Here is a 14,571-nt window from a genome sequence, read left to right on the forward strand (position 1 = left end):
CTGTCTTGTTTTAGTATTTTCCCGTATTTTTACGCTCTGATTGTGTTAACTCAGAACACGCAACTATGTCTGTGAAGTGGCTTGCACGCCGACGGCCGAAATCACAGAATTACCCACCCACCAACCAAAACCGAGGACAGACTAAATGGGATACCTACCACCTTCCAGAGCAGCCATGTAGGTCCAAATTATGCCTTCTGCTAAATTTGTCGTTGCAATTTGTAAAGAGGCCATTGGTCTGTCATTATTTAATATTGTGTAGGCCTAGTTATAAACTCTTTAGACTATTAATGTTAGTGCGTTTTTAAAGTTTGTCGGTAATCGTGTATAAAAAAATTGAGGGATGGATTCCGGGAAATCTCCCTTATTTTATTTTCAGTGTTCAATGTTGAAAGCTATGCGATGGGTTATAGGACGAAGGCCTATGCAGACTATGAACTTTGCAGAGTGCGGTTCTTTCTCTGATCCTGGGAAACTAAACCCATTCTAATTTACACACACACACACATACCTTCACACTCACATACCATTTTCAACCCATTTGTGACCTCAACCTGGCAACCTACAACCCAGTTGCGCTGTTGATATCTGCGCAGGTAAACGGGAGAATTTGAATCAAGAATCAGTGGAAGAAATTGCAAAGAAAGTCTCAGGTGGTGCTATACGGTGAAAAAAAGAGAATATAACGACCAAATTAGCCTAATATGGCTGCTACTTGCTTTTTACTATGACCACCGTAAGCCCTTATCATATCATAACCCAGGCAGCTCAGGTCATGTGTCTGACAACCGATGAGCTTGCCGATAACACTGTTTGACAAGTGTCATCAGATGCTAGGCATTCTTCTGACTCACGTGTTTTATGCGATTAAATTATCCTAAGGATTGGGTTTCATGGATTATATGAACTGTGATGGGATGGAGATAGACCCGTTTTACTGCAAATGTTAGGGCTGGGGTATCAGTGGCTGCTCCCACAACGAGGACGCTGTGGTCAGAGCCCACAAGTATCTAGATGTGAAAAGCAAAGAGGGCTATACAGAAATTGTGTAATGTTAAGATATTCTATGGTCTGTTTTTTCCTTTTCTACTGTATGTGAAAGTCTATTTGATCTGCATCCGGTTCTTTTTCAGCATCCACCATAAGATCCAGGATTATAAACTGAACTACAATGGCAGCCTCTCTGAACACTTGGAGCTGTTTGACAGCAGAAAGAAATTTGACTTTAACATTATTATTTGTGTGGATAACAACACAAAGAAGGTTATTTATGTTCACAGGTTGATCCTCTTTGTGAGGCCTCCATCTCAAATGTCTCACAGAACCTTGTTATACAAGTCTTCCAACTGCCACCTAGCCTGACGTTGTCATACTCATAATTCTAGTCAGAATATGAGTCTGAAAACTCCGTTGGGCTGTGACTACGGGTGTGTTTCAACCGAACTCGTAAAACAAATGCCTCTTCGCTCAATTGGATAGACCTACAACCAATCAGAGCAACGTAATATGTTGTTTGTTGAAAACGAATTCAACCCAAGGGCTCTTTCTTGACGTTGTTGATTACGCTACTGTTGATCATCTGTCCATCATCGCATAAAGCCCGCCCTGGCAATTTCATTGGTCCGTCCGATCCTGGTTTTATGTAGTTGTTCCCCAACATATATTCTGACTAAAATTATGAGTATGACAACGTCAGGCTAGGTCTGGAGGGTCTCATATAGGCCATTATCACGCTGATACGTAGTACTTCCGCATTCAGTGATCTTTGTGCACTGCCACTTCCGGTGGATCACTCATCACTCTGGCGAACCTATGATGGACGATTATAAGTTAACTTATACTGCATCCCTGGTAAATTTACCCAAAATAACTTTTTCTGACGTACATCGACTAACTGAACAACACTCCATCACAGCCCGCTCCAAAGTGGACAAGGGATACAGTTTCTTTTTCGAGAACTTCATCTACGACTACGAAGGTGAGTGGCTACTAGCTAGCTAGCTAACATAACATTAGCTAGGTAGGTTAGCTTATGCTAACGTCAGTTTGGCGTCAGCTCAGATGTTCGTATGGTTATAATGTGTTTAACCTACGTTAAATCCAAGTAAAGTAAGATTATTCACCTTTAAATGAGGCTGAGTCAATTCACCCTTTTAATTTGTATTCTGATAGGAAGAACGTTAGCCTCTGTCAGTGTCAGCTAGCTAACGTCAGCATAGGAGTGTCCCTTTTGCTAGAATGAAAAATCCACAGTATATGCATTAATTATTTTGTCCACCAGTGTCCAACATCATTGACAGGGCGGTGGCTGTCAGGTCTAGGTGTTACAGGTCGATGAAGAAGCGAGAACAGCCCCATTATTTGAAGGTTATTTTAAGAAGCTAAGGCATAATGGCAAGAAATGTAACCCCTTCCACTGTTGCCTGTTTACATCAAGTCAGTCAACAGCCATGTGATTTGTGACATACGTACGGTATGCAAATATCAATATATATCATGATAATGTAACTTTGCATTTAAATTCTTTAATATCCTTTTTGTTGAATCCAGCAAGTTAATGGTGTGAACTGAATGAATAAAGGAAATGAATGAATAAAAGATTTTATTAATTCCCTTTTTCTGAGTACATTATTTACATATTTACATTATTTGAATACTTTCAGGATGGACTGACCTTTACAATTGATTATAGATGAATGACTTCTCATTCATTATATACATCTCATTCAATATATACAATGTATTCAGTATACAGTTGAATGCATGTGATCGGGGGAAACACTATTCAACAGGGATGTAGCCTTTTAAATCAAGTGGTCCCTGGAAGTTGGTCATCACACAGCAGACGGTCCACAGCTGGTTGACTGTCCCAGACAAGGTTAGAGGGAGAGTGTGTTCCCAGATGCGATATTCCTTGACTCTGCGTATTGCTCTTTCCACGAGGATTCGAAGTTGGGCGATTGCTTGTGTTTTTAGAGCATCCTCTTTGGTGAACTGCGCTGTGGTTAGAGATGAAATAAGTTCATTTCTATTATTTCAGTGAGTGCCTCAGTACTTTTTTAAACATTTGTCTGCACACCTTAATGATTATCATTTTGGTCACAGTTTTAATTTGAAATGTTCATTCCTTTCATGCCTACCTGTCATCTTGAAGGGTGGTATAATCAGCATTGCCCCACGGTCAGCTAGCAGCTTCTCGATGGTGAAACCCTTGTCTGCCATGCAGCCATCTCCTGGCTCCAGTAAGTCCAGCAGTCCACTTTGTTCAGTCAGCTCTCGGTCAGAGATGGAGCCGGTGAAGAGACTTGACACAAAAGTCACAGCACTACATGGGGCAATCCCAATTAATCCCTTCAAGGTTGTCGTGTTTTTGTACGATGAGAAAACCTCAGACTGGAGAGTGAGGGATGATGGATTCTGGCATCGCACCTCGGTGCAGTCGATGATTACACGAACATCTGGACTGTACTGCACAAATTTGCTTGGCATGGTGTTCTTGACTTGCTGTTTACTCATCCAGATGGGAAGGGAGCCAAGGAGCAGGTAAAGGTAGTTGGCCCACGTTATAACAACACGGGAGACAGTGGACACACTGACCTGAAACATGTCAGCCAGCACCTTCTCTTGCAGGCCTGCAGCAACTCTGCAGCAGAAAAGAAAAAACTCATCAACCAGTTGCAGCCTACGCGTTGGACTGGGAGAAATGGGTTCAAATGTTTGTCCCTTTTTCTGAGCTTTCGACCAATAAACCACCATGGAGGCAGATGGTTGAATTGCCTCCCAGAAGTGACAAAAAACATATCTTGACGTGAATCTTGTGTAATAAAGGATGTCCTTGTCTGAGACACAAAATCGGTGAAAATGCACTTCACCCACTTTCTGCTGTGACAGCTCTGTTGTCAGCTCCTTGATTTTGTCTTCCAGTTGCTGTATGTGTGCAGCAGCAGCATCCAGTGCACCTGTATGAGAGGAGAGAAAAAATTAAAACATCTGACCCAGATTTTGTCTGTGACTTGCATATTGGAAGTTTTTTGGACCTCTAAAGCTACATGAAATAGCTTTTTATAGCTCAATATTCACCTTTACGTTTAATCAAGTAAGATATAAAATGCAATGTTTGTACTTGTGATGAAGCTGGTAGGTCATCATGAGGAGGTAGTCCAACATTTCAGAACACCGGCAAACACTGACATACCTGGTTTAAGAGCAGAACCGTAATCATGTTCTGTCATCACCACCGAAGCTGCGACCTCCTCCATCGCCTCTTCCTCACATGGTAGGGGCTGCTCCAGAGGAAGGGCTGGACAAACGTCATGGCCTAAGCGAGTTGATGCTCTTTTATAAGCAGACTCCCTTCTTGGCAGTCCCCAGTTGTTCCACTGGAAACGGGAGGGCACAGAACCGATTTGCAGACGCTTGATGCGACCTCGGTTGGTAAAGTTAGCCACGTCAGCTAACGCTAGCCTGCTAGCACTACCTGTAGCGTTAGTGTAGTCTGATTCACTAAAGTGCCGGCTACAAACAAACGTGCTACCTTGTTTTATTTTAAAGTTTGGCCCCTCATCCCGGCGAACCGCTTTAATCCACTTCTTCCTTAGACTCAATTCAGTCGGGAATCCATGGAAACTTAAGTAGGGTTGGCGTTGTTTGTTCGATTTACAAAGTGGAACAGAGCAGTGACATCTAGCCTTCGTTTCAGCCATTGTTTAACTGCGCCGGAAGTGGACATGCACAAAGTTGACAAATCCCGCCCATGAAACCCGGAAGCGTGATAATCCCCTATTGGGGAACAACTACAGAAAACCAGAATCTGGGCGTACCAATGAAATTGCCAGGGCTTTATACGATGATGGACAGATGATCAACACGAACGTAATCACCCACTTCACAAAAGAGCACTTAAGTTGAATTCGTTTTGAACAAACAACATATTACGTTGCTCTGATTGGTTGTAGGTCTATCCAATTGAGCTAAGAGGCATTTGTTTTCCAGGCTTGTTTGAAACACGCCTCGTAGTCAAAGCCCAACGGAGAGTTCTCAGACTCATATTCTGACTACAATTATGGGTATGACAACGTCAGGCTAAATACGAGACCCTCCAGACCCAACTTCCCGACCAAATTTTTTTGTGGGCGGGGAGAAGTTGGGCTGGCAGCCAGGCTAACTGCCACCTTCATGTCACCTACTTTAAAGATGCCTTACCAAGCTCAAAGCTTTTCATACAGTAGAAGAACAGTTATCCTTTTTACCAATGGAGTAAATCATTAATAACATGAAAGGTAGAACACTCTTTTTTAATTACAGGTACCTGAAAAAACATAAGATCAATATTACATTGTCATCCGTCCAATGCATCCACAAGATGGCACCTGTCCTCACTGGGGTCTGGGGCATGCCATGACTTGTCAAACACTCCTGCACAGTAGGTGGCGGTACACGCACCTTTCAGTTGGTTGCGATCCGCAATCAAACCAGTCTAGACATTCTCTGAGTCTATGAATCAAACTCAAATAAATAATAGAAGAAGAAGGTGTTCCACACAGGAAGTAGCCTTAGACTTTCTCTGGTAGCATTAACTAGCTAGCCAGACAAGTCATTCAATCAACAAACGTAAACCGGAGAGCCCCACCAATGTGAGTTTAGAATCGATGTTACTTTAAAATAGTTGCTAGGATCAGATTGCAAGACAAATCTTAAGCATAGCTCTACCAACCTATTTGCTAGTAGCTCCTAGCAAGCTACATAAGGAACGACTATGAATGTCAGGTTAGTTAGCTAGCTAGTGTTAGCTAGTTAGTAGTACTACAGTCTTCAGATCAAGTAATGGTTTACCACAAAATTCAAATGCATAATCACTACTTGATATGCATGCTAGCTAGCTAAACGGTAACTGGGTGTTAGATTATTAATTTAGTTAAAAAATTCCAGTCCAGACATGATAATATAGATGGGCATAGCCTTTATACCTAGATAGCAGATTGCAAAGCTAGTCCTGCTCGATCAGTGCTATTAGTAAAGGAGCTCTAGTGTGCTAGTAGCATTAGTACTAGTTTGTAGCTTGTGAGATTTTGGTTAAAGTCTAGAGCTTCAGTTAGCAGAGGTAACATCTATATGAGGCTAACTTTTTTCTCTCTACGATTATGTCTTGTTACAAAGCAAGTCAATTATGCGGTTGCCTTGTAAAGGTTTGTGTTTACCTTTCAGTGCATAAATATGGCCACTGGTGCCGATGTAAGAGATATTTTGGAGTTGGCCGGTGGAGACAATGATGCTGGTCCCATCAGTAAGAAGGATTTCATCAATTCCGATAAGGTAATGGGCTTTATTCCTACGTATTCTGTCAGGTTCTCATCTTTACAAGCTATTGTGAATTATGCTGTGAAGTCTACGGTCTACATTGTAGTAGACCATATATGTTTTACAGTTTGTCGACAAGCTCATTGATTCATTCCATTCAGTGTCTTTGTTTGAAAAAAGCAAGTCATATCTACTATGTTTTACATGGACAGCTAAGTTTAATACATTTTATTGATTTATCTTTTTAATTCCATCACAGAAAAAGGCCAAGAAGGCAACAGAAACGTTGACCTTCAAGAGACCAGAGGGGATGCACAGAGAAGTCTATGCTCTGCTCTACTCTGATAAGAAGTATGACTGTCAACTGAACTGACTTTTGTCTAGCATCCTATGTCCTAAAAAAAAATAGACCAATGTGGATTTGGAATGTATAATGATTAGGGTGAATGGAATATGATCTTGTATTTATAAGTGTAAAGTGTTCTTGAGCTCTGTTTCACATTAATGACCACATCAGAGCCTACAGGGAGTATACATACTGATGCCAGGTCATCTCTTTGTAGAGATGCTCCCCCTTTACTTCCCAGTGACACTACCCAAGGCTACAGGACAGTCAAGGCTAAGCTTGGCTGTAAAAGGGTTCGGCCCTGGAAATGGATGCCCTTCACCAATCCTGCCCGCAAAGATGGAGCCATATTTCACCACTGGAGACGCTTGACAGAAGAGGGCAAGGACTACCCTTTTGCCCGTTTCAACAAGGTAAGGGTTTCTCCATTCTTCTCTTCTCTTTTTTTTGTGTTGTTGTGTTTTTTCTCTTGCTACTTGTCTTGTAGGTGGGTGATAGGGGTGCTGTCTTTTACACACCCTCCACCTTTCTCTCCCATCTCTGTTGATAGGCAGTGCAGGTTCCAGTGTACTCAGAGCAGGAGTATCAAATGTACCTCCATGACGATGGCTGGACCAAAGCAGAGACGGACCACCTGTTTGACCTGTGCAAGCGTTTTGACCTGCGCTTCACTGTGGTTCATGACCGCTATGACCACCAGCAGTACAGAGTAATGTGGCTCCTTGTGACAATGACACAAACACACCTCGTGTTCGTGGTGAAATCAGATGGATCGAGTGTCACTAGACGTGTTGGTGTGCCTGCTGTACAGCCCATAGTTTGATTGTCTTACTGTACTTTTGCTTTTAGAAACGTTCCGTGGAGGATCTGAAAGAAAGATATTATAACATATGCGGCAAGCTGACCAAGGTCCGCGCGGCCACAGGGACGGAGCCTAAGATCTACATATTCGATGCCGGCCACGAGAGGCGCAGGAAAGAACAGCTGGAGAAACTGTTCAACCGTACCCCTGAACAGGTCAGTCAACTCAAATATGAGACTTGATGTTCTCCATCAACACATCTATCAACTAGTGCTGTCAGTTTAACGCGTTATTAACGGCGTTAACGCAAACCCAAATTAACGGCGTCAATTATTTTATCGCGCGATTAACGCTCTTTTTGGCCTAGCAAACTTTGTAGTTTTTTTCACATGCTGTTGCAACAACTACCGACGTTAGAAAAACTACAACACCACACCGGATCTAGCTAGACCGGAAACAAAACAACAGGCACGCCAAACACTCGTTTGGCTTGCGAGCTGGCTAAAGAGTAGTAGCAGAGCCCGTTTACGGATATTAAACATTCTCTGGTAGTAGGCTAACGTTACGTTTTGAGTGGATGACGAGCGCGAGATGCCGAAATGGATGCCAATAAGATTCTGAATGGAAAGTTTGCTTTTAAAAAGTTGCCAAATGGTTCTATTGACAAGACCAGTGATCTGTGTGTTTTGTCGTTGTAAACTGAGCTATCATCGCAGCACGTCCAGTCTGAAATACCACTTGATGGCCAAGCACACAGCTGATGCGAATTCTCTGCCCCCTCGTCAAAGCCAGGCGATTGCAATGTTGTTTTCAATAAAAAAAATATTTGCACAAAGCAATCCGAACCACTTTTCTATGTTGATAAGAGCATTAAAATTTGAAAAAAGATTGGGACAAAAAGAAATCAGGGACATTTAGAATAGATAAAAATGTGCGATTAATTGTGATTAATCGCGAGTTAACTATGACATTAATGCGATTAATCGCGATTAAATATTTTAATCGTTTGACAGCACTACTATCAACACAATATATTACATTTAGCCCAAGGTCATATGAATGCAGATTTTGAGATTTGTGGCTGAAAGATGACCCCTTCAAAAAGTACTGGATTATGTATAATTTCAAGAAGCACACTTTTTTATTATTTTTTATTTTACATGTTTTTATTATTTAACATGCATTGGTTTCACTCATATGAATTTCACTTTGTGACCGTCATAGAAATAGAAGCATACTTTTGTAAGTGTGTATACAATTAATACATATATATACATACACTATTGCCAAAAGTATGTGGACACTACAAATTATTGAGGTCAAGTGTTTCAACCACACTCATTGCTCACAGGTCCATAAAATCCAGCGCCTAGCCATGGAACATAATGAACATTGGAAGTACTCAAAAACTTGTGAATTTAAACATGGCACTGCCACAAGTCGGTTAGGGTTAGTGAACTACTGCCCTGGTCAACTATAAGTGCTATAATAGTGAAGTTGAAGCGTTGAGTACCAAGAATATCCCAGCCATGAAGTGTTGGACTGCACAAACTCACAGAGCAAGGTCTTTGAGTGCTGAAGCAAATTAACGTTGCCTGTCATCTGTTGCATCAATCACCACAGAGTTCAAACTGCATCTGTAATTAGCGCAAAACTGAACGTCTAGAGCTTCATAAATAGGTTTCCATGGTCAAGCAGTACGCAAGCGTCATCAACATGGGCTATGCCAAGTGTTGGCTGGAGTGGTGTGAACTTGTTGTTTGCAATGATTAGTCACATTTCATTATGTGACAGTCTGATGGATGAAACTGGGACTACTGTGAAGTTTGGTCAAGGAGGGATATTGGTCTGGGGCTGTTTCTCAGGATCTGTGCCAGGACCTTTAGTTCCATTGAAGGGTACTCATAAGGCTACACATTTGGGATGTATTGGAACAGCGATTGTGCAACAAACTGATATAGGGTCAGGTATCCACATACTTTTGGGCATATAGTGTATATAGAAGGTCTTTCATTACGGGAAGAAGACAACAAACTCTATATCTCTGTAGCAAAAATGCTACAAATGCATACATTTCCGTGAAACCAATTGGATATGAAATTGAACAAGGTTTTGCTTGAGCCTCATATTTAACATGTACTTCTCCTGTTTGCTCTGCAGGTGGCAGAAGAGGAGTACTTGATCCAGGAGTTGCGGAAGATTGAGACAAGGAAGAAGGAACGGGAGAAGAAGGCACAGGACCTCCAGAAGCTCATCACGGCAGCAGACACCACCACAGAGATGAGACGTGCCGAGCGCAAAGCCACCAAGAAGAAGCTCCCACAGAAACGAGAGACTGAGAAACCGGTATGACACACTTACTACACACACACACACACAACTGTCAGTGTGTTATACTATTGAAATATCCTTTTAGATTTAGAGCTCCTTAGGGCACCAGTATCACATCATGTCAGCATGTATGTCTTGTCCTTGTGTTCAGGACATCTCAAGCTTCTGAAACAAGCTTTGCCATTGTGCCAGCCTGTCTTCATGAGACTGGTGTACTGTTAAGTACATCTGCCATCCTCTCTCAAATCTCCCTATCTCTTCACAGGCTGTCCCTGAAACGGCAGGCATCAAATTCCCAGACTTCAAATCAGCAGGAGTCACACTGCGCAGCCAGAGGGTAAGCGCTGGCCGTGGGAAGATGAATTCATACATCGGCCGTCTGTTTATCAATCCATCAAACTATGTATGGAACTGTCACATAAATCCCTTCATCACATCCTTTTTCGCTAAAGGAACTTCTGTTCAAAAGAACTTTAGTGTGGTCAAAAGTTTGCTTGCCACACTATCCCAGAAGCACTATTTCCCTCTCTAAGACCAATATAAAGCACCCCAATTGATACTAGGAATTTAAACCCATGCCTAAAATGTGTTTTCTGCAAGGTTCCAGAAATCTATTTACTTGCCATCATATCTTTTGATGTATGCAGGAAGTGGCTGGAGCATGTTTGCCTTAGCACTCATTATGGGCATCATGATTTATGCTGTTAGGAGTCAGCTAATGTCTATAAGACGATATGAGAGGAAGCAGATTTATCTCTAAGACTGATGACGAGCTGTTGCTCTCCATGGAATAAGCATTAGCACTAAAGGAGCAGAGAATCCCAAATAATTTGTCAGATAGACTCCAGTGAATAAATACATTTTGATCTGCCTTGCTGAAGTGCATTTCATACGAATTAACTGGCAGAGGTGAGGACATTCATAGCAATATCCCTGACACCTAACTTGGGTGTGTGTGTGTGTGTGTGTGTGTGTGTGTTCAGATGAAGTTGCCCAGCTCAGTAGGCCAGAAGAAGATCAAAGCCATTGAGCAAATCCTTACAGAGCAAGGCGTCGGTAAGTATACAATACGATCACAAAATCAATACTGTACATCAAAAATTACAGATATGGTATATAGAGTTCTCAGTTCTTTATAGTCAGGCAGATAAATGACATAGCTCTCATATTTATGTCAAGTATATATAGGCTCAATAATTGTGAAGTTGTGATTGTCATTTTGCACATGTTTGCCTTTGCGCTGCCGACCTGAGTACTTTGGTGTGTTTCAATAATGAGCTCGAAAGTTTAAAGACATGCAATCAAAGTTGAAATGACAGCATGAAGTGATACAATATACTTCAGGACCATTAATCCTGTAACCAAAGGTGGAAACTTTCCATTGGTATTTTTTGGAATTAATTGGAATTTACAATGTGGGCTTATGGACAAAGTGTATTTAACACAGACACGCGCGTATTGATAGTTTGGTTGAACAGGCATTTTTAATGTATGGAAATGTATTATTAGTAAAACCAATATTCAGCCTATTATCTAAGTAAAGACATAAAATAATTATAATAATTCTATTACACTTCTGTTACATAACTTTGGCGATATGTTTTTTTACAAAACTACTTTCAGCAACCTTTAGCTATATATATTTTTTTACTGTGGATCTCCCACTCCTTTGCAACCTTATAAATAACTGAAACATGGGTATCATCGTTCTCTCGCCATGCCCCTGTGTTCATGTGTGGGTGCTGTTACAGACCTGAACCCCATGCCCACGGAGGAAATTGTCCAGATGTTCAACGAGCTGCGCAGTGACCTTGTGCTGGTGTACGAGCTCAAGCAGGCCCACAGCAATTGCGAGTACGAGCAGCAGATGCTGCGGCACCGCTACCAGGCCCTCCTGAAGGCCGGAGGCCCCTCTGGGCCCTTGGGGGAGACCACCACCACCAGCAGCAGCAGCACCCCCGGACCAGAGACTCAGGCCTGGCCCGGCCCGGACCACATCAAAACGGAGGCCAAGGAACAGATCATAGACGTGGTGGGGGCTCCACTCACCCCCAACTCTGTAAGTCACTATGAAATGTCCAAATTAGGGAAGTGCATGATTAATCATTAATCAATTAATTGCCATCAAGAATTTAACAAATAGGATTTTTAAGAATTTTATGACTTTACGACTGCGGAGCTATCCCCTCTATGGAACTCAAACGAACTTCCGGTCGCTGTCCACTTGAGAGGATGAGAAACTGGAACCCTGAAAGGACACCAATTACCCATTAAGTCATGCCAACCAAATAATCAACATCCCGAGTACAGAAAAGCACTTTCTGTTCAGCTCAGTCAGGTATTGACAAACAGGGTAGTGGATAGTATAGTATCTAACTTTAGCTAACTACAGTAGCACTACAACTAGTAGCTAGCAAACTCTGGCTGCTCTTTTAAATTGATTGTGCTTTGTGAATAAATGTTTCTTGTAATTAATGTGCCCCTATTAATGTTTCAAGACTTACCCCCCTATTTTGACGATCTGAAACACAAGTATCAAAACGCAAAGCGCAAGTAACTTTGTGGGCGTGACTTCAGCTTGGTTGTTATTTTGCGGCGGGATAATGACTTTGCGCCTGGCGCAAATCTAAAAAGGGTTGGTCTGAAGTAGCTATATTACTAATGGGTGTGGTTTGGGCGTAACGTGCAATAAACCAATCAGAGCATCATCTCACATTCCCTTTAAGAGCAGCGCTTGTTCCATAGCGAATTGCTATTATAACGGCGGATTTGCCCGGCGCACGCCAGGAGCGGTTCACAGGAGGAGACCGACGTTCTTGTCAGAGCCGTAAAAGATAGAGAAATTACATTGTATGGGAAAGGCAGAGCAGTTTTCTCATTGCACTAAGTTGCCCACTCATGCTGTTCATTCAAATTATTCTTATTTTTACATATATTATTTTTTTAATTGTTATATTATATTAATATATATTATATTAATGTATTATATATAAATTGTTTAGTTCTTAGAATGAGTTTAACTAATGTACTTTTGACTTTTGTACTTAATTTATACCCGTTTATTGTTTGCACCTTCCTGCCACAGTAAATCGCGTATTTGTGTAACATAAGCTTCATGGCGAATAAACCGAATTCTGATTCTGATAAGCATGGGAGAAGAAACCTAACCAAATTAGCTTCGGTTAAACAGTGTACGTTGCTTCGCAGAAAGAAGAGCCTGGCCTCGCCAGCAGTGCGCACGGACCAAGCTTGCGCCCTTAAATATAGCATCTGAATAATGCGCCATTGACTTTAGACCATGTTTTTTTCGGAAACTGCAAGATAGCACCAGGGAACGTTTGTGCCAGAACACGCCTCCTTTCTCGCTGAACCGTCCACGGGAGCGCAAAGTCATTTCAATGTGCGTCTGTGGAGGGAAAAGTCGCCTTTGCGTCGAGTGCAAACTCGACGCAAAGGAATGACAGTAGGAATGACACTTGCGTTGTTGACTAAGTCATTTGCGCTGGGTGCAAGATAGGGCCCTTAAACTGCATGCCATTTGTATTTTAGTCCTAATGATGAATTGATTATTGTTTGTTAACATGTTCATCTATCGGTTAAGGAAAATTCACGAAATGTGCAACCCTACTCCCAAGTCAGCATGTATTCTAGTTCTCTGCTCTTGATAGTCTTGGCGGCCTTATTGATGTCCATGTGAGAAATTGGAATAATGAGTGATTGTTGGTCATTTATATCCCTGTGCCTGTAGAAGAGCATGCTTATGGTATAACTTTTGATTTACATCAGTCTGTACATCTTGTCTTTTCAGCGCAAACGCAGGGAATCTGCCTCTAGCTCCTCATCCATTAAGAAGGTGAAGAAGCCTTAGTGAGGAGGCGAAGTGGGTGGCATTAACTGTACATGGAAGGGGCATACTGTGGAGGACTAAGGAAGTCACTTTTGGTGGAGTAGCCCACTGAGCCGAAGTCTGAAAATGGGGACAGGTGGAGTGGGAGGCACCCGCTCAGACTGTCACCTTGTGCACACAAACTGACTGGTACCCTCAGGGCCAGAAAAGCCTCCCTCTCAGAACCCAGGGCAAGCCCTGTCCCCTTTAGCCTGCTCCTACACCCATCCACCCCAAGTTTTCTCCTACACTGCAGTGACTGGCTGACATTCCTTTTCATTGCTCATCATTTCCCCTCCCTATACGGAGTGCATTTAGGCACCCAGTTAATATGCTGGCATTGTTATAGTTTTGTGTAATTGTGATGGTTTGTTCCATCATTGTGCGTTTATGTAAATGTATAGATTTGTCAACTGTAGTACGGCTTTTCCCTCATTCACAAAAAATCTCTTATCCCTCTTTGTGGGAGATGGGTGAATAGATGGGATGGCTTTGCCTTTGTGCCTCTGCCTACTGCTCATAGAATGCCAGGCTGAGTGGAGATATTGTGCACTAAATTGGTCACAGTGGCTTATTGTGAGATATTTGGAGATACTTTTCTCCTTTTTCTTTTCTTTTTTTTCTTTTTCAATAAAAACAATATTGTTTTGAATCTTTTGTATATTGGGTTCTTGTTCATGTTGGCTTAAGTCTTATCGTTCAAGATTAACATTTAATTTAGGGTTGATATAGAATTAAGAGGGAAGATATTGTTCTGAAATGTGTTGTTTAAAATGACTTTAGATTTTGACGAATCAACTACATCGATTAAAATCGATTATTAAAAGCGTTGGCAACGAATTTAATTAACGATTTGTTGTGTCGTACAACTATTACGCCACTCAATAAGTCGCAGAGATGTTTGAGTAT

General features: G+C 41.9%; 2 protein-coding genes across 3 annotated transcripts; one reads left to right on the plus strand and one right to left on the minus strand.

The window, feature by feature from the left end:
• The first annotated feature begins 41 nt into the window (after window positions 1–41).
• Window positions 42–14,314, plus strand: dmap1 (DNA methyltransferase 1 associated protein 1). Of its 2 annotated transcripts, none has more exons than XM_084692438.1 (11): window positions 42–177; window positions 6,205–6,312; window positions 6,557–6,648; window positions 6,861–7,056; window positions 7,194–7,352; window positions 7,493–7,660; window positions 9,606–9,791; window positions 10,042–10,113; window positions 10,760–10,832; window positions 11,528–11,835; window positions 13,585–14,314. In XM_084692438.1, exons 2-11 carry the CDS (start codon window positions 6,214–6,216, stop codon window positions 13,642–13,644), a joined length of 1,413 nt encoding a protein of 470 aa, XP_084548564.1. In that variant the 5' UTR covers window positions 42–177; window positions 6,205–6,213; the 3' UTR covers window positions 13,645–14,314. The 2 variants fall into 2 exon arrangements, with proteins under 2 accessions (XP_084548564.1, XP_084548563.1); XM_084692437.1 differs by lacking the exon at window positions 42–177 and adding an exon at window positions 5,055–5,633.
• LOC146220935 (uncharacterized) lies at window positions 2,586–3,870 on the minus strand. Its single transcript, XM_084692933.1, has 2 exons — window positions 3,141–3,870; window positions 2,586–2,999 (listed from the first exon to the last, which is right to left on the minus strand). Exons 1-2 carry the CDS (start codon window positions 3,754–3,756, stop codon window positions 2,782–2,784), a joined length of 834 nt encoding a protein of 277 aa, XP_084549059.1. The 5' UTR covers window positions 3,757–3,870; the 3' UTR covers window positions 2,586–2,781.
• Window positions 14,315–14,571: the final 257 nt, after the last annotated feature.

The sequence above is a fragment of the Hypomesus nipponensis genome, chromosome 26 (assembly GCF_054491055.1).
Source record: "Hypomesus nipponensis isolate SF chromosome 26, ASM5449105v1, whole genome shotgun sequence".
In the NCBI taxonomy this organism is placed as follows: Eukaryota; Metazoa; Chordata; class Actinopteri; order Osmeriformes; family Osmeridae; genus Hypomesus; species Hypomesus nipponensis.